We start from the raw sequence: 20,618 nt of genomic DNA, 5'->3' as shown, positions 1-20,618 counted from the left end.
CACGTGCCACTACTAAGACCTGGTACAGTCAATAAATAAATTTTTAAAAAAGAAAAATGATAGGGAGGAGGTGGGAAGACAGCAACAGAGTCTACATTCCAGAAGCTAGGGAGGAGGTGAAAAGCAGGGTAAGGAAGGAGAGGAGGATGAAAGGGATAGCTTGGAATGACTGGGGGTCCTACTCTCAACTTAACCATAGGGAGGTTGACTGGTTTCCTAACAATAATGATAAACATGGCTTCCCTGAATCTTTTCCTTGTCTACTCTTATAACTCCAATCCCTCCTTCAAACTTGCTGACCTTGTTCTGCCCAGTGGTTATGAGAACAAGCAGCGAACAGGATTGAAACACATCAAAATCCGCACCATCACCTATAAATGTGTATTTAATATTCTGCTTAAGATTCAAGAGGAGCCTTTTCACTTCCCAGATCTCATTTGCATTTCCATTGACATCTGAAGGACAGAAGTGAAGAAACAAAACTTGAGCTTTCTTTTTCAAATCACAGTATTGTAGGCTATTATTACTGAAGACCAGAAGGAGAAAACAACTAAACTACACAGTTTACAGTATTTTTTACTATCAACTCAGCCCATTGTAACCTTTCAGAGGGCAGTGATTAACAGCAGCAAGAGTATTAGAAGAATGCTTTACTCTTTTCAAAATAATTTTCCATCTGTCATTTCACTTTCTCTGTATAAAAACTCCAGTGGAGAAGGTAATGCAGATATTATCAGTTCCATTTTATAGGTGAGGAAACCGAAACTCAAATAGATTGTTAGTTTCTGTAAAGAGCTATGAGAGATGCTTTGGTCTTAGATGTAATTAGCTCTCTCCATTTCTGTTGAGTTTCAGTCTGAGTTTCAGATCAATTACTTTAGTATTTCCCAGCACTCTAAAATCTATACTCAGGACTTCCCTAGTGGTCCAGTGGTTAAGAATCCACCTGCCAATTCAGGGGACACAGGTTTGATCCCTGGTTCAGGAAGATCCCACATGCCACACAGCAACGAAACTCATGCTCTGCAACCACTGGTCCACTCGCCTAGAGCCTGTGCTCCACACTAAGAGAAGCCACTACAACGAGAAGCCCCCGCACCGCAACTAGAAAGTAGCCCCCACTCACCACAACTAGAGAAAGCCCGCTTGCAGCAACGAAGATCCAGCACAGCCAATAAATAAATAAAGTCTACACTCTTCTATTCCATCACCACTTCCAAACCCCGGACACTTGGCCAACCTCTTCATCTGCTTCATCTTCATCCTGCCTCTGTCATGGGTGCAGGTAGTGAAACACAGCAAAGGGCTCATGTGCCCAGGGCACACAGAAAGCCAACCCTGGCAGCAGGAGTTTGCAGCAAAGCAAGGATTTAGGCTTCCTTGATAGCTCAGCTGGTAAAAATCCGCCTGTAATGCAGGAGACCACAGTTCGATTCCTGGGTTGGAAAGATCTGCTGGAGAAGGGATAAGCTACCCAATCCAGTATTCTTGGGCTTTCCTGGTGGCTCAGCTGGTAAAGAATCTGCCTGCAACGCGGGAGACCTGGGTTCAATCCCTGGGTTGGGAAGATCCCCTGGAGAAGGGAAAGGCTACCCACTCCAGTATTCTGGCCTGGACGATTCCATGGACTGTGTAAGTCCATGGGGTCGCAAAGAGTTGGACACAATTGAGCAACTTTCTCTTTCACTTTCAAGGATTTATTGCAGGGTGCCAAGCAAGGGTGTGGGAGACAATCCTCAGATCCACTCCCACTAGGTCTTGAGTTAGGGGATTTTTAAAAGGGAAGAGCCAAGAGGCTGGGATTAATCATTGTCCTGTGACAACTTTGTGACATTTCTTCATTGTAGTTTTGGAAGCCAGCATATCTCTGGTTTATGATTCTCTGGCCAGGTGGTTCATGGCTTGGGGGTCTGTTAGTTCATCTTGCCCTGGAGGAACAACCCGAGTTTGTATGGTGGTAGTTTGTATGGTTTGTATGGTTTTTGTTTGTATGTTGTGTTACTTACAACAACAATTTTAGCCATCTAACTCTGATTGATTAGCATTCAGTTAGCACAGGACTGAAGTCAGAGGAGACAAGAAAGGGAATAAGTTTTGGACAGAGAGGTTAATCACAAACTCTGCAGGGGAACTAAGTTTTAGAGGGACTCGGTTTCAGTAGAAAAGCACTGCATTGCATAACCACTGTTTTACTGCACTGGCTTGAATGACTATTCACAACTGGTGACAAAAATCTTTCTTGCCTTAAGGCTTCAACATACCTTTTTCCTTTGCCTTCCTTTAATGGTTTTAAAATAGATAAACACAAGTTCTTTAAGATTTCTCCCTTCAGGTATACGTGCACGTGCTCAGACTTTTTGCCATCTCAATGGCACCCCACTCCAGTACTCTTGCCTGGAAAATCCCATGGACAGAGGAGCCTGGTAGGCTGCAGTCCATGGGGTCGCTAAGAGTCGGACACGACTGAGAGGCTTCACTTTCACTTTTCACTTTCATGCATTGGAGAAGGAAATGGCAACCCACTCCAGTGTTCCTGCCTGGAGAATCCCAGGGATAGGGGAGCCTGGTGGGCTGCCGTCTGTGGGGTTGCACAGAGTCAGACACGACTGAAGCGACTTAGTAGCAGCAGCAGCAGCAGACTATAGCCTGCCAGGCTCCTCTGTCCATGCAATTTTCTAGGCAAGAATACTGGAGCGGGTTGCCATTTCCTACTCCAGGGCATCTTCCTGACCCAGGGATCAAACCCACGTCTCTTTTGTCTCTTGCATTGGCAGATGGATTCTTTACCACTGCCTCACATGAGAAGTCCTCTCCCTTCAAGAAGCAGAGCTTAATTCTCCTCCCTTCAAGCATGAGCTGGATGTTAAGTTGCTTCTAATAAATAGAATGTAGATCTTCCTCAACTTACTATGGGACTTTGTCCCAATAAACCCATAAAAAATTAAAAATATTTTAAGTTGAAAATGTACTTAATACATCTAAGCCATACAACACCATAGCCTAGCCTAACTTAAATGTGCTCGGAACACTTATTATTAGCCTACAGTTGGGCAAAATCATCTAACACAACATTTTATAATAAAATGTTGAATGTTTCATGTAATTTATTGAATGTGTACCGAAAGTGAAAAATATAATACTTGTATGGGTACAGAATGGTTGTAATGGCATCAGTTGTTTACTGTCATGATCCCCATTAGGGAAGAGTATGGCACTGCATCTCAATAGCCTAGGAAAAGATTACAATTCACAATTCTAACTACAGTTTCTAAGGAATGTGTGTCACTTTCAAACCAACATAAACACGAAAAATCGTAAGTTTAACCATGGTTAGTTGGGGACTGTCTATAAAGTGGAAGTGATGAGGATTAGGTAAAAACACTAGGTCAGAAAAAGCATTGCAGCTTCCTCTCTGCTCTCTCTCTGCTCACAGCTGCCATATCAGGAGGACACTCAATCAGCCCTGTGGAAAGGCCCAGGTGGTGGAGGAACTGAGGCCTTTTGCCAACAGCTAGTAAGGAAGTGAAGCATCTGACCAACAGCCATGTAAGTGAGGCATCTTAAAAGCACATCAAGTTGGGGACTTCCCTGGTGGTCCAGTGGCTAAGACTCCGTGCTCCCAATGCAGGGGGCCCAGGTTCAATCTCTGATCAGGGGACTGGATCCCACACACTGCAATTAAGAGTTTGTATGCCACAGCTAAAACAGATTCAGCATGCCACAACTAAAAGACCTCACATGGTGCAACTTAAAGAATCCACACGCTTCAACTAAGACCCAGCACAGCCAGATAAATAGATATTAAAAAAAAAAAAAAGAAAGAAATCAAGCCTTCAGATGACTGGAGCTGCAGCCGAAAGCTTTATTGGAACCGAATGTGAGTCCCTGAGACAATAGCAGCCAGCTAAGCCTCTCCCCTGGTGGCTCAGACGATAAAGTGTCTGTCTACAATGCGGGAGTCCTGGGTTCGATCCCTGGTCGGGAAGTTCCCTGGAGAAGGAAGAGGCAACCCACTCCAGTACTCTTGCCTAGAAAATCCCATGCACGGAGGAGCCTGGTGTCCATGGGGTCACAAAGAGTCGGACATGACTGAGCGACTTCACTTTCACTTTCAAGCCTCTCCCAGATACCTGACTCTCGGAAAATGTAAGATAATAGTTTATTTGTTTTTTTTTGGTTTTGTTGTTTCAAGCCTCAACGTTTTGGGGTTATTTGCTAGGCAGAAATATATCACTAATATCCTATGTAGTTTCCTTTCTTGATTCCAGCTGATGATGTGATGTAGCTTGAGAGTTTCATAGCTTGAACACATTTGGGTGCCAATCATTGCAGTGAAGAGATAAACTGAATGACAAGGAGATTCCAAGGAAGAGCTAGGCACCGGACCTGTGTCCCTAGTTTTAAAACTCTAGGGACTTTTCCTGGTGGTCCAGTGGTTAAGACTCCCTGCTTCCAATGCAAGGAGTGTGGTTCAATCCCTCGTCAAAGAACTAAGATCTCACATGCTGTGAGGCCAAAAATTAAAAATAAATAAAGCGTACAACTTGAAAAAAAAAATCCCTCTAACTTGTGACAGAAGAGAACAAGAGTGGCATCCAAGAAACTCCTACTGGAACGGAACAAATGAGGAAGAATGAGGGCTTGGACTAGAATGGCAGCTTGTTGAAGATGGAGGAAGCCAAGTAGGTGTTCTACTGTATAGGGAAGTTTGGTGTTTTGTATATAGGGAAGACTGGGGAGGGAAAACAACCCGGTATCTGTCTGAAATCGCTTTCTTAAGGGAGCCAATGCTGTCTAACTGTGGAATCCAAAAATCCAAATGCCTTTTCCCCTTGGCTTTGCGGACATAGTGTCACGTGGCTCCCTTTCACCTCTTAGGGTGTTCCACCTCTGCCTTGCCTCCTGATTCCTCCCTATCTATCAGCAACGACACACTTTCTCTTTCATTCAGGGTTAAAACTTGGAGCTCTTCTCAACTCTTCTCTCTTTTCTTTCTTCAACATGTATTTGTCAAATCCCTAACAAGCACCAGGTTCTGTGTTAAACATTAGAGATGCAAATAGGCATGGCCTTAGCCTTTATGGTGTTTTCACTCTACAGGGGAAGACAGACATCAGACATTCACAAAGTGAGAGAAGTGAGGGAATTCCCTGGTGGTCCAGTGGTTAGGACTCTGAGCTTTCACTGCTGGGCCCAGGGGCCCTGGGTGTGATGCTTGATTGGGGAAATAAGATCTTGGAAAACACACACACAAGGAGCATAGCAGTTTTTTCCCAGTTCAAAGGCCTCTGCTTTATTTTAAATTTAAATAACTTTATTTAGGTATAATTGACATATAATAAGCTACATATATTTAAAGTGTACAATTTCATGAGTTTTTTACATGAAACCATTACCCTAGTCAAGATAAAGAATGATTCATTATCCCTTCAAACTTCCTCATGCCCCTTTGTTTCATTCGACGATTTCTCTTGCCTTCCCCCTCCTCATCCCCAGCCAACCACTGACCTGCTTTCTATGACTATTAGATTGGTTTGAATTTTCTAGAATTTTATGTAAATGGACTCATACAGTATATACTCTTTTTTCTTTTGCCTCTTTTTACTCACCATAAATTTGAGATTCATTCATTGCTGTGAATGAATCACAGTTCATTTTTGTTTATTGTTTATTTCTATTTATTGTTCAAACAGAAATCATAGTTCATTTCTGTTTATTCCTGAGAAGTATCCCATTGTGTTTTTTGCTGTTCAGTCACTAAGTCATGTCCGACTTTTTGTGACCCCATGGACTGCAGCATGCCAGGCTCCTCTCTCCTTCACTATTTCCTAGAGTTTGCTCAAACTCATGTCCATTGAGTCGGTGATACTATCCAATCATTTCATCCTGTCTCCCCTTTCTCCTGCTGCCCTCAATCTTTCCCAGCATCAAGGTCTTTTCCAGTGAGTCAGCTCTTCACATCAGGTGGGCAAAGTATTGAAGCTTCAGCTTCAGCCTCAGTCCTTCCAGTGAATATTCAGGGTTGACTTCCTTTAGCATTGACTGGTTTGATCTGATTTACCATAAATCATTTATTCATTTACCTGATGATGAATTTGGGATTGTTTCCAGGGGACTTTTTTTTTCTCATTATAAATAAGGTGCCGAGAATATTTGTGTACAAATCTTTCTGTGCTCATTGGTTTCTTCTTCCCTGGGGTAAATATCTAGGAGTACAATTGTTGAATCATATAGTAGGTATTGGGTTGGCCAAGAAGTTTGTTTGGGTTTCCCATACCATCTTACACAGTATGTTTAACTTAAAAAAAAAATTTCCGAATTGTTTCCAGAGGGTTGTACCATTCATTTTACACTCCCACCAGCAGGATATGAGAGATCCAAGTTCTCCACAGCTTTTCCAACACTCAGATCACTTTAAATTTTAGGTGTGTATATAGTGGTTTTTCACTGTGGTCTTAATTTGTATTTCCCTAATGACTAATGATTTGAATATCTTTTCATGTGTTTATTTGTCATGCATATATCTTCTTTGCTGAACAAGCCTATAAATCTTTTGCCCAATTTCTTTTATTGGGCTGTTTGTTTTCTTATTATTGATTTTTGAGAGTTATTTCTGTGTTCTAGATACAAGTCCTTTGTCAGATATGTGATTTGTAATCGTTTCTCCTAGTTTGTGGCTTATTTTTAGTTCTCTTAACAATGTCTTTCAAAGAGCATTTGTTTTTAATTTTGATGAAGTCCAGTATATCCATTTGTCCTATTAAGGACTGTGCTAAGGATAACTAAGAACTTTGGCCTCATCCACGTCACAGAAAAGGGCAAACTGTAGCCTAAAGGAGAAGACTGAGAGACAGGACCAGAGATCGTCACAAACAGGGGCCCCTGGGTGGGTTGGGGGAGTGGGAGTGGGATGGGGGCTGGGGAGGGAAGGCAGGGGGAGGGGAGAGGAAGAGACCCAGTTACAGGTGATTAAGACATTGGGTGGATTGTCATACAAGCAGAGTAGTGGATATGTTTATTAGCATTCAGCATATATTCCCACATTCCTAACATGTTTTTTCCTTCCAGTGTGCTTTCCTATACTGCAGAGGCTGAAAAAAATAAGGATTCTATTTCTCAACATACCTTGTAGTCAGTCAGATGTACTTGGGTGAGATTTAAAAGGCAGAAGTGAGACAAAGGTCATCCCTCTGCTACTTTGGCTATTTCTCCTGGCAAGGAAGGCCTTGGAGATGTGATCTATTTCTACTGCAGCAGCCCAGTGATGTCTCAAGCTTTGCAAACATTGAGAGGTGGTTGCATCAGAGTGCAGCGGCGGCAATGTCCTGATTATAGCTTCCAGATCCCTGGATCACAGTTGCGACCACTTGTTCTCAAGCCCCATCATCAGTGGAGACGTCCAGGTGCCCCACCCTCTCTGTCTATGGCAGAGGTAGCAGCTCGTCTGATAGAGCACTTTTATCGTGTTCTGGAGCTCCATTGCTGGAGTTTCAGCCCAGAGTGGGTGCTTCTAGACATTCCAAGTGATTTTGTAAGCACCTATGTCTTCATATCCTTGTACTACTTGGAGGGGTTTTTGTTTTCTGCATTGAACCTTCAGTGATACAAGCAGTCAGACTGTATCCGAGAAGAATGATAAAGAGTAAAAGGGCTCTGTGGTGTGGGAGGAATGTCACAATGTATGAAATCATTCATTTATTCAACATGTAACAGACACAAAGTGGGTGCTATTGCTAGATACTAGGAATATCAGCCTGCCCTGAAGGAACTTACACAATCTGATGATTCAAGATATGATGACAGAAATATATTGGGGCACTATGTGCTCACAGACATGTTCTCATCAATTCTGGAGAGGTCATGAAGGAGGTGACCTATAGGCCTGGTTTTAAGGCATGAGTAAGAATTAGCCAGTTAAGAGGAAAGAGAAAATCCTTCTATCGGTACCAGTGTAAATTTAAACAGTAAAAGTAAAAGTTTAAAATTTCTATATTCACACCCCCCGCCAACATAACTTCCCACAAGAAAGGAGAGAGCAGATGTGTGTTTCTAAAGACCTTAGAGGAGGGGGCTAGAGATAATATACAGTTTCCTAGGTAGGAGGAAGTAGCAGGAGTTTGAAAGTGTTTTGAGTAAGCAGTTGACTTGAGAGAGAGTCTGGGCTCCCCAGAGAATAAGGGTAAGGGAGCCAAGCTGGCCTCAACTTTTCAGTCCTCTTTACTCCCTCACTTCTCACAAGAAAATCAGAATGGCATGGAATTCTAAGTCGAAGGCCAGGTTCAGTGCCAGGGTCTGTACTTACTTGCTATAAGGCCTCAGATGTATTATTTAACTTCTTTTAATCTGTTTACTCATCTGTGCAATGGGGATAATAATATCCCTTTCCCACAGTGTTGTGAAGCTCTAACCAGATAATAGATGTGGGAAAAAATTCTGTAAATTACAAACACTGTAAAAATATTAGTCACTGTTATCAAATAGGTAACTATGTCTTGTTGATTCTGTCTCAGATATATCTCTGTTACAAACTGAATTGTGTCCTCCCCAAATTCATATGATGATAATGTGACTGTAGTGGGTAACTGGGCCTTTAAGAAGGCAATGAAGGTTAAAGGGGGTTAATGAAGGGTTAATGAAGGTTAATGTAGGTTAAAGGGGGCAATGAAGGTTAAATGTCATAAAGGTGGGGTGTTAACCTGACAGGATGGTGTCCTTATTAAGGAGAGGAAGAAAGGGACTTCCCAGTGTTTGGGACTTCGCTTTCCAATACAGGGGATGCAGGTTTGATCTATGGTCAGGGAGCTAACATCCCAAATACCTCGAGGCCAAAAAACCAAAACATAAAACAGAAGCAATATTGTAAGAAAATGCAATAAAGTTAAAAAAAAAAAAAAAAAAGAGGACGAGCCACTAAAGCCCTCTCTCCATGTGAGTACAGAGGGAAGGTCCTGTAAGGGCATGGCGAGAAGACAGACATCTACAAGCCAGGAAGAAAAGTCTCTCCAGAAACCAACCCTGATGGCACCTTGATCTTGGATTTCTAAGCTCCAGGACTGTTAGAAAATAAATATCTGCTGTTTAAGACATCCAGGCTCCAGGATTTTATAACAACAGCCTGAACAGACTAATGTAATCTTTCCCACAAATTCTACTTCTCTTCACCTGACCCCTGCCCCGGTCCTGATTTTGTTCAGGCCCTTATCTCCTCCATATCATCTCTGCATTCTCAAATGCTGCTAAAAGAATCCTTCCAAAGAGTATACTCAAAAATTGACTAGGGAGAGGAGACACCAGTCCATATGTCCTACCAACCTCCCAGAATCCTTCTCGCTGGAATCAATCTCAGCTGAGTAATGCGTGAGCCACCAGGAAGGACCCTGAATCAGAATGATTGGCCAGAGACAATCTGGAAACTAGCCTTATTACCATAAAGCTGAGACTACGAGCCATGTGGCAAAGCAGTTCTCCTGGATTTGCTTACCCTGCTGCTCTCTGCACAGTCACCTCTTCTCAACAAAGACTCTTTGCTTTGTCAGAAAAACAAAAATAAAATACAAAAAACCTGACTAGGACACAGGACTATCTTCTACAGCAGAAAAGACTCAGCTGAACATGAGACTCCTCTAAACTTGATTCACCTGACTTTTTAGGTTTGTCTCCTGTCCTCCCACCACATACCCTATGCTCCAGCCTCGCTGAAATTCTTAATATCGCTCGTTCTGTGCTCTTCTACAGTTCTCCATTTTCACCTGTACAGTTCCTCCTCCTTAAACTGCCTTTTCCCCTTCCTGATCACCCCTCTTTCCATCACCTTCTCATTCACACTGTCTCACTTTTTCCATTGGCACATCTATTTATCCCTCAGCTCTGGATCAAGTGACATCTACTCCCTGAAGCCTTAGACAGCATTTTGCACACCCTTCTCTTATAAAACTTATCTCATTGTTTTATAAACATTATTTTCAGAGTCTTCCTTACTAGATTCTGAGAACCTGAAAGAAAGATACCTATTCATCACTGAATCTTCTTTTGTACTTGAAACAAAGCAGGTACTGGATATACATGTCTTACATAAACAAGCCAAAAAGACCCACAGTCCAGACAAGACATACACAAAAAAATTAAACAACAATGGCAGTTGAGGAACCACAAGTTATGTATTGGGTATCCTCCATGGCACCTAGCCCAGTGTCTTGTACATAGTAGACTCAGTAACATCACTGAATTAAGTTTGAAATGAAAAGTAAGAGAAAATAAGAATCACAAATCTGGGAGAACTCCAGGATGGGATTTCAAAGCTGGTACCCACTAATATGGGCTTCCCTGGTAGCTCAGCTGGTAAAGAACTGGCCTGCAATGCAGGAGACCCTGGTTCAATTCCTGGTTGGGAAGATCCCCTGGAGAAGGGAACGGCCACCCACTCCAGTACGCTGGCCTGAAGAATTCCATAGACAGAGGAGCCTGGCAGGCTACACACAGTCCATGGGGTCACAAAGAGTCAGATATGACTGAGCGACTTTCACTGTCACCTACTAATATAACCAAAGGTCCTAGCTGGTGCCCTCAAACTTAGTCCATACTTCTATTCCTCTGTACCTTACCTCCTTTGCTCCAGACTATGAGCTCTTTTGAAGTGGGGAGGCACGAGAGTCTCTTACTCATCTTCGTTATCTTGCATTCTTTATCTGTTGGTATTTAGCCAGATGCTTTGCACATGATAAGCATCCAATAATGTCTTTTACATTTTGCTAAGAACCAAAGATTATGCTGAACCTGGGGGGATCAGAATAGGCTGCAGATAAGAAAAATAGAAATCCAGATCAGGGACACAGCAGGAAGGAATTTGTTTCTTGTTGCTGTTCTGACAAATCACCACAAACTTAGTGGCTTAAAACAATAGAGATTCATTATCTTACAGTTCTAGAGATTAGATGTCTGAAAACAGGTCCTACAGGGCTAAAATTGACGTGTTAAGACTGTGTTCCTTCTACAAGCTCTAGGGGAAAATCTGTTTCCTGACCTTTTCCAGTTTCTAGAGACTGCTGCATTCTTTGGCTGATGACCCTGCATCCTCTTGACCTCTGCTTCAGTTGTCACATCTCCTTCTCTCATCCTGACTCTCCTGTCTCCCTCTTTGAGGACCCTTGTGGCTACATTGAGCCCACCCAGATAATCCAGGATAATCTTCCCCTCTCAAGCTCTTTAACTTAATCTCATCTGCAAAGTCCCTTTTGCTACATAAAATAACATATTCACAGGTTCTGGGGATTAGGATGTGGGTACTTTGGGGAGCCATTATTCTGTCTACCACAAGGAATAAAGCTGAAGACATAAAAATGCACAACTAATGTTAGGAGATGGACCTGTGCTGCTGAAGCAAAGGACTCACGAATATTAGAGCCATGTAAGATAGGAAAGGTGATGGCACCCCACTCCAGTACTCTTGCCTGGAAAATCCCATGGACGGAGGAGCCTGGTAGGCTGCAGTCCATGGGGTCACTAAGAGTTGGACATGACTGAGCGACTTCACTTTCACTTTCATTCATTGGAGAAGGAAATGGCAACCCACTCCAGTGTTCTTGCCTGGAGAATCCCAGGGATGAGGGAGCCTGGTGGGCTGCCGTCTATGGGGTTGCACAGAGTCAGACATTACTGAAGCAACTTAGCAGCAGCAGCAAGATAGGAAAACTAGATTGAAGAGGCCTTGGGGTTTGGAGATGATAGAGATTTTTAAACTGATATTGCCAGCGTGGATCTCTGGTCTCACACATACCAGAAGCCTAGTAGCTACCTCAACTTGGATGTCCAATCAGCAAATCAAGCTCAACATGGCTAAAAACATTGTCCCTGATCTTCCCTTTCTGGCTGTCCCTCACCAAATCTATTCTTCCCACAATCTTTCTCCATTTCAGTCAATGAAAACTCCACCCTCGCACTTGCTCATTGAATACTAGAGTAAGCTTTGGCTTTATCCTGTATAAAGTAAGAAAACTTTGAAGGTGGGTAAGCAGAGAGTCAATGATGAAAGAAGTAATCTAGCAGACTCCAGAAGACCCTAGAGTATGTAAATTTGGTAGTCAAATAAAGCAAAAACAAAAGGTTTGGGATCAGGACTTCCCTGGTGGTCCAGTACATAAGAATGCACCTGCCAATAAGGGGACACGGGTTCAGTCCCTGGTTCAGGAAGATTCCACATGCCTTGGGGCAAATAAGCCTGTGTGCCACAACTACTGAGCCTGAGCACTAGAGCCTGGGGCCTCAACTATAATTTTTTTTTTTTTTTTTAAGTTTGGGACCAAGAAACCGCACAAGAGTGAATACACTACTGTGTACTGTCTTGTCAAGTCTCTCCTTTCTGGTAGATGTTCCATGATAAATGACTGATGCATTATTTCCTCTCTTGAATTCTAATTTTTTTTTGTCTAGTAGAAGTTTTCAGTTGTGTTAAAACTCGCCTGTCCTAGAAGAGTCTGCTATGGCAATTGGGAAAGTGTGTTTGGAGTATGGGGGGAGGAGGAGAGGGGATAAGATGTGAGTTAATTGATTTGTCCAACTGACTGGAGGAGGTTGAGGTTTTCCAGAGCTTCAGGGGTTTGCAAAGACAGGGACTTCACTGTTTGGTAAACAACAGAAACCTAACTCTGACTGACCTATAACAAAGCAGAATTTACTAGCTTTAAATAGCATCAGCATGCCAATGATTTTTAAATTGATATTGCCAGCCTGGATCTCCGGTCTCACACATACCAGAATGCCTAGTGGCTACCTCAACTTGGATGTCCAATCAGCAAATCAAGCTCAACATGGCTAAAAACATTGTCCCTGATTTTCCCTTTCTGGCTGTCCCTCACTAAATCTATTCCTCCCACAATCTTTCTCCATTTCAGTCAATGAAAACTCCACCCTCCCACTTGCTCAGGTCAAATGCTTTGGCACTAATTTTCAATCACCCTCAACAACCAAACTGTCAAACAATTCTATTGGCTCTTCTTTCAAACCCATTAAAAATCTGATCATTTCTACTTGTGCAACTACAACACTGCTCCAAACCACCATCATCTCTCACCTGTATTATTGTAATAGCCTTCTCACTGGTCTTCCTGCCCATGCCTCTATTCCTTTCATTTTCCGTGCAGGAGCCAGAAGATCCTTTAAACCATAAGTCAGATCATGTCACTCTTCTGCTCAAAATCTTCCAATGGCTACTATCTTAGTTAGAGAAAAACCAAAGTCCTTGCAACAGTCTACACTATCCTGCACCATATGGCTTCTGGTTACCTTTTTGACCTTATCTTTTTAAAAAAATAATTAAATTAATTTATTTATTTTTGGCTGTGCTGGGTCTTCGTTCCTTCGTAGGCTTTTCTCTAGTTGTGGTGAGCAGAGGCGACTCTTGTTTCGGACCACAGGCTCTAGAGTGTTCGAGCTCCAGTAGTTGCAGTTCCCTAGATCTAGAGCACTAGCTTAGTAGATGTGGTGCACAGGCTTGGTTGCTCCATGGAATGTGGGATCTTCCCGGACCAGGGATCGAACCTGAGTCTCCTGATTTGCAGGTGGATTCTTTACCACTGAGGCACCAGGGAAGCCCTGATCTCATCTTTTACTACTCTTTCCCTTGCTCTTCGCATTCCAGTCACATTGACCTCCTTCCTATTCCTCTAACACATCAAGTATAGCATGTACTTGACATTTCTTCTGGATCATTCTTCCCCCAGATAGTCCCATGACTCAATTCTTCACTTCCCTCAGCTTTGTATCCAAGACCTCACCTTAATAGTGAGGTCTGCTCTGATCATCCTATTTAAAATTACAAAGGTCCGTCTAGTCAAGGCTATGGTTTTTCCAGTGGTCATGTATGGATGTGAGAGTTGGACTGTGAAGAAAGCTGAGTGCTGAAGAATTGATGCTTTTGAACTGTGGTGTTGGAGAAGACTCTTGAGAGTCCCTTGGACTGCAAGGAGATCCTACCAGTCTGTTCTGAAGGAGATCAGCCCTGGGTGTTCTTTGGAAGGAATGATGCTGAAGCTGAAACTCCAGTACTTTGGCCACCTCATGGGAAGAGTTGACTCATTGGAAAAGACTCTGATGCTGGGAAGGATTGGGGGCAGAAGGAGAAGGGGACGACAGAGGATGAGATGGCTGGATGGCATCACTGACTTGATGGACGTGAGTCTGAGTGAACTCCGAGAGTTGGTGATGGACAGGGAGGCCTGGCGTGCTGCGATTCATGGGGTCGCAGAGTGTGAGACACGACTGAGCGACTGAACTGAACTGAACTCACCTCTATTCCATTTCCTTTTTTTTTTTTAATTTTGGCTGTGCCAAGAGACATGAAATCTTAGTTGTTCCCTGACCAGGGATCAAACCCTCACCCTCTGCATTGGCAGAGTGGAGTCTTAACCACTGGACCATCAGAGTAGTCCCTCGATTTTATTTTTGTTAACACTTATCACTAACACCTGTACATTTTATTTAGTTTATTGTCCACCTTTTTTCCTACCCAGAAGAGCAAGGAGACCGAGATGTATGCTTCTTTCTTTTTTTGCGGGGGTGGGGGGTGGTTGGGGGGGTGGGTGACAGACCACGTAGCTTGCAGGATCCCAGTTCTCTGACCAGGGATCGAACCCTGGCCCCTGGCAGTGGACCATCAGGGAATTCCCTGTATGCCTTTTTCGGTTTACACATATGTCTTCAATGCCCCAAACAGTATCTGACATATAATGAACTTTTCAGTAAATACTTGTTGAATAAATGAATGAAAAGTCAAGGTGATAACTTCAGACATGGCTGGAATCAGGTTCTCAGCATGTTATTAGAACTCCTTCTTAGTTTTGCTTTCCTCTGCACTGACTTCATTCTCAAACAGGCTTGAGATCTTATGGTGATGGCATGATGGCCACCAGCAGCTCCAGATTTACATTCTCACAATCCAGCAGCCTTCCCACTCTGGGAAGAGAGTGCCTCTTTCCTGATGATTCTAGTGAAAGCCTTAGAAATGAGTTTTATATTCTGGGTCAAGTGTCAATCCCTAAAACAGTCCTAAAGGTAGAGCAAGAAAAAGCCTGGGTCATGGGGACCTCCTGGGACAGGCGTGAAATTCCGCTCTACATAGACTCAGAACAGCAGAACGTTAAGTTCCCAAATGGGGTGTTATCACTTGAAGAGGGATATAGGCTAGGCTGGCAGAAACAACAGATGTCCATCACATAAATGATGACCCACCCAGCAGACCTCGGCCAGAACAGCATTGTCCTGCCTCTCCATTTTCACATCCAATCAGATCAACCTCTGAACGTTGGTAAGGTCCTCTCAACTGCCTTTTCACCTGTCTGTTAGTTACGGTATTTCCCTATCCCTGAATGGCCCAAATATGATCTCCCTTATCTTGACTCTTTAACAGATGTGGTCTCTCTCCTACTTCTGAGCATCCTACTTGTTTCTACTTCTCTTGTAGTAATTTTTTTTCACAATGTGCCCAATATCTTACTTATTTGTGTATATTATGAGCTGTTGTGGAAAACGGCCGCTTCCCGCGCCCAAGCCGACACACCTCACGGCCTCAGCAACTGCAGTGATTAGATACGCACCAGGGCCGCCAGGGCGCGCCAAGTGCCAGGCGCGAGGCCGCCGGGAGGGAGTCGGGGGAAGAGTGGGCAGGAGGCGCTGTGATTGGCAATTGCTGCAGTCAATCGGGCGCAGGCAGGGGCGGGGTGGGGTGGGGCGCCAGGGAGGCCCGTGGGCGAGAGGCGGGGTCTGCATGAATGGGGCGCGCGGCGCGCGGCTGCAGTCGGCGCTCGGGGGGGAAGCAAGAGTCCCGGCCCGGAGTGGGTGGGAGGAAGCGAAGTGTTGGGGGGAGGGAAAGAGCGCGGGGGGCGGGGAGGGGCAGCGCCGGGGCGGCGCGCTGAGATCGGCGAGGCGGCGGGTGTGAGCGAGAGCCGTGGCCGCGGTGCCTGTCGCTGCGGTGCAGCTCTCCGCTGCACCGCCTCCTGTCGGACCCCGAGGAGCCCCCGACCCGGCGGAGGAGTAGGGACCGGGGTAGCTGGCACTAAGGGAAGAGCTGGGTCCGAGCGGCCGTGCCCAGGAGCCCCGGGCGTGGAGGTGGGGGGGCTGAGGCCCCCAAGGGGGCCCCGCCGCGATGGGCAACCTGGAGAGCGCCGAGGGGGGCCCGGGCGAGCCCTCCTCTGTCTCGCTCCTGCCGCCGCCTGGCAAGATGCCGATGCCGGAGCCCTGTGAGCTGGAAGAGAGGTTCGCCTTAGTGCTGGTGAGAGCCGATCCTGTCCCTTCCCCCTCCTACCGCTCCCCACCCCCCCACGCCCCGATCTCAGCGCCCCGGGGGGGGACTTTGCCCGGATTCCTCGGTCCGGCCCACCCCTTCAGTCAGGACCCCCGATGGCCCTCGACCCCCAGCGCCTTTCCAGGCGCTGAGCAGCCCCGTCGGGGACCTCCCAAGCGAAGCCTCTACCTCTGGACACTTAGGAGGAGGGGTCCCTAACCTGGGACCGCCCCAGTATCCAGAGTTCTTCCTCTTCTCTCCCCCTTCTGCCGCCCTTCGCACTTCTCCCCACTTCCTTGACAGTCTCCCCAGATCCCTGGGATTCTCATTTCTAAATCTTTGGCGGGAGAGGGGGAATTAAGAAGCTCTGGCCCGGCCCATTCCTCAGCCTCAGTCCGGGTTCTCTGACTGGGGAGACCGCCTCTCGTGTTAACATGGAGGCTTTCCAGGGAGTGGGTCCTACTCCCAGCCCAGACCAGATGTTTAGGGGAGAGGTGGGGGAATGGAGGGGGGCTGGCAGCTCGTGAAGGGGGTGGAATAAAGAGTGATGCCATTCTACTTATTTTCAGAACGGCCTGCAGGCATCCTGCAAAGTTACAGTGGGTTTGCCTAAAAGGGCTGAACATGTGGATAAACCATTTCACTAGTGTATTTTTCCAATTGAAACAATACACAAACCATCCTGCCTCCCCCACAACCCCCCTTTTTATGTTAAGCCCTAGTGGTTGGTTTTTGTTTTGTGCCTGTGCTTCTTTTTAGTCTTTCTGTAGGTTCCTAAGTGATCTGTATGAGTGAGGTTTTAGGGCTGACTTTGGGACCCTCCTTTGATGTGGAGATTGGACATTGATGTTAGTGGCTGTCTGGAACCAGGGGATCTGATTGATATCACTGAGATGGAGACAGAGAATATGTTGGAGCTAAAAATGAAATTTTGGAGAAAGTGAACTAGGTGATGGAACATTTGCTAACAGAGGTAAATCTTAGAGAAACTTGGGGAAATAGTTCCCAGTTGCTCCAAGAACTCTGTTAGAGGCAGTGCCAATGCTGCCTTTATTGTTACTATGGCCAGAAAGGCTGACTTTGCCTTTGCCTGTGAGGAGGGATAAGTTGTGGACTTAGCAGCCTTATTGGATTTCATCTGCTTTGGAATAGGCAGATTAGATCTTTTGGCATCAGTGAAGCTGTCTAGAGATCCTGGCCTCTCCAATGGTGCAGAGCCTGACATCAGCCCATTGGCACCGTAGCGGGATCAGAGTGGGTCCACCGAGTTCCAAAGGGAAGCTGGCACCTCTCTTGCCCATCAGCTCTGTGAAGGGCCTGAGGGATCTGAGCCACACATCCTGTGGCCCTCTGCATTTCCTCTAGCCTCTTCAGGGGGATGGGGTGAGTCAGTGATTACTAATGTGCTGTGGCCATCTCAGAGGCTGAGGAGGAGAGCCTGGGATTTGGTGCCCTTGAGAACAAGAGCTCAACTGTTGCGGAAAAGAGTAGGAGGGAATCTGCACTCCAGTAAGGGTGTGAAAACCCCCGAGTGGCATGAGGTAGCTAAAGAACTGGAGAGAAAGGGCTGTTCAAAGGTGGACTGATGGGGGGCTGCCTTAGGTAGGGGCTACCAGGCTGGTTGTTGTGAGAGCTCAAAACCAGAGTTGGTCATGTCCTCTTGGGGGTTTGGTTGACACGTTTGTTTAGTTGGCAGGTTAATGGCTTAATATTCACAAAATGTACAAGATATCCTGATTACTAGCCAGCAAGCCCAGGTCAAGCCGGAGACCTGACCACCCACTCGCAAGCCTTCTTTTCTGTATAAAGTTTTGATTTGCTTCCTTGTTGCTTTTGTTTTGATCTTTCTGCTGCTGATGGGGAGCTGGGACAGGGCAGGCCCGGGGCTAGTTGTCTTAGGAAAGGAGAGAATTTTACCTCATTTTTCCAACACACGGAAATCATGCTTTCTTGGAGATTTCAGTTCTTCTCAGGGGCTCTTAAAGATCCCTTTTCCCTCTGTTCCTAAAACATGCCCTTTCCACTATCCTTTGGGAACTCCATTGGCTATTAGCTGTTTGACCCTGGAACAGGCTCAGGTGTATATCCTAACAGCGAGGATAAGCTTAGTAAAGTAGAAAAGGCAGGGGCTCTGACTTAGCAATTGTCTTAACCTCTCTGAGCCTAGATTTTTTTTCATCTGTACAATGGGGCAAATGATTCCCATCCTGGTGGGATTTTGAGAATTAAGTGAGGTATATATATAAAGTGCTTAGCACCTGGTACTCAATATAGATTTGTTTCTTTTTTTGGTTGTGTGACAGGTTGCTCCTTTTTCACCATTTTCTTTCCCAGATTGTCAGCCTCACTGTGATTGACGTGGTTTATGAAAAAGTTATTTGTTGGTTTTGCTGAGGTGATGCGCTGGTGTCCTGGTTAAGCATATGCATTTTCAAGTCAAAATGGGCTCGTATATGGCTCCTCACAGTCTCCAGTTAGAAAAGTATTTGACCTCCAGCAGGTTACTTAATCTCTGTAAGTCCCAGGTTCCTCTTATAAATGAAGATAGTAATAGTATTTCCCACATGAGGTTATTGTGTGAATTTAACAAAACTAGAAGTCCTTAGTTAGCATAGTCTGGCATCTACTATATGCTCAGTAAATAGTAGTTTTTAAATGTGTAACTCTCAGCTGTGACTCAGATCTGAGAGCGCTTGTATTCCCAGAAAAGTATTTTCAGTTCAGAAATCTGATGAAACCAGTTACCCCATTATGTACAGCCAGTCCCAGGATATGCTGCTGCTGTCACATGGAGGGCTTCCCCAGTCCCAATATATCTATGGAAACCCCCCCTGAAAAACACCCTGGCTGGGGAAGTTGTATCACTGCTGAGTCAAGACCACAGGCTCCCTGCTTTTTGGTGCAGACACGTGATCTGACCCACAATCTGTCAGCTGAGGTTGGAGAACTGAGGTCTGAAGCCATGAGGTGATTTGTGCAGGACATTGTTCCCAAGAGTGCTGCCCCAGTCCAGTGTCCTCACCTGGGGCTTTCCTCCTGGTGTGCTGAGATGCTGCCCTTCTTTGCTCTGGGGGCAGCTGACATCCTGGATGGATCCCCTCTGGCTGGATCAGCTTCCACCATTTACTCTGTGTACAGTACAAACAGTATTATTTTCTAGATGTGCCCTCATATTAAAAAGGCTGTGAAGCTGCTATGTATGTTACACTATTTCCTTGGGATCCTCCCTTACCCCATGTCTTGACAGCAGCGCCTATTCTGTTGAGGACTGAGAGTTTAGGATGGGCAGTTATTGGAGCTCCTCTTTATTAACACCAGGATGAGAGCCGATCTCTGGTCTGGTAAAGCCCCCTTCTGTGTTTTGGTCCTGGCTGGATTACTACCCAATCTTAGTTGCTCAGAAGCTAGTATGCTGGCCAGTGCTGGCGTAGAGAGGGGAGACAGCGAGCTTTAATGGTCTTGAAAGGATAGCTTTTCTTGTTTGCACCCTGATTTTTCTATTTGCTAGCTCATTACAGATTTGAGATGAAGTCTAAAGGTTCTGATGCCAGAAAAAGCCCTGGGTATTCCGCAAGAGGAGGCTCTCAGGGCACGAGGGAGGGGCCTTGTGACAGCCTGTCCCTACCATGGCCCCTCCTTTCACATTTCCCTGGTGATGACTGATGACTTGGGGTTTTGCTATAAGTGTAGCATTGATGTGGGAGCTAAACTGGCCTGGGTGCTAGTTGTCAAGAGACTTTGAGAGGCCTCCTTTGACATAGAAAGGGGCTGGGAAAAACTTGGACTAAATATCAAGTTCCAAATCGCCATGGTGGAAATGTTTTTCCCAGCCTTGGGGATTGTGGTGAATTAGTTCAGGCTGGGATAGAACTTGGGGGAGGGAAAAAGCTCTTGACAGCAGCTCTGGCCAGAGGAACCCCCTTGTTAAGAGACCCCATTGAGAAGACCCTAGGCCACAGAGAGGAGCCTAATTCCTAGACTTTTCCATGTGACCCTGCTTTAGACTGGGGAGGTGTAGGGCTGGGTGGGAGAGGGATGGAACTGATGCAGTGGACTCCTTGTGATTTGAGGATGTTTCATTGCTCGTAAGGATATTCAACCTTTTTTTCTTTTTTTTCTTAAAGTAATACTCATTCTCTAAAAAGTTTGGGCAATTTATAATTTAGATTGAAGGAAAAAGTCCATATTTTCTCCATTCCTTTAGCAAATGGAGACATGTGTTCTAAAACTTTTCATATGTGTTTCTCTGTGTAGAGTTTTGTATCAATACAATGTTGTGATAGTGTGTGTGTGTATACATACATATTTATCCAATATGGCTTTTTTTTTTTTTTTGCTTTTGTTA

At 45.1% G+C, this 20,618-nt stretch overlaps 1 protein-coding gene and 1 long non-coding RNA gene across 4 annotated transcripts in view; both read left to right on the top strand.

The window, feature by feature from the left end:
- Window positions 1-3,899: 3,899 nt before the first annotated feature.
- LOC129641704 (uncharacterized) lies at window positions 3,900-9,085 on the top strand. The gene is made up of 2 exons (XR_008709407.1): window positions 3,900-4,146; window positions 8,939-9,085. It is a non-coding gene; the product is annotated as an uncharacterized LOC129641704 (long non-coding RNA).
- Window positions 9,086-15,902: 6,817 nt separating this feature from the next.
- The window catches only part of FMNL3 (formin like 3), a 51,358-nt gene continuing 46,642 nt past the window's right edge, over window positions 15,903-20,618 (top strand). For all 3 annotated transcript variants that reach the window (XM_055582983.1, XM_055582972.1, XM_055582967.1), the window contains exon 1: window positions 15,903-16,261. In XM_055582983.1, the coding sequence (XP_055438958.1) occupies window positions 16,136-16,261 (126 nt within the window). In that variant the 5' untranslated portion in view covers window positions 15,903-16,135. The remainder of the gene's footprint in view (window positions 16,262-20,618) is intronic.

Source organism: Bubalus kerabau, chromosome 1, assembly GCF_029407905.1.
Source record: "Bubalus kerabau isolate K-KA32 ecotype Philippines breed swamp buffalo chromosome 1, PCC_UOA_SB_1v2, whole genome shotgun sequence".
NCBI lineage: Eukaryota > Metazoa > Chordata > Mammalia > Artiodactyla > Bovidae > Bubalus > Bubalus kerabau.
Note: the sequence above shows the minus strand (reverse complement) of the source record. Positions and strands in the feature narration are given on the sequence as shown.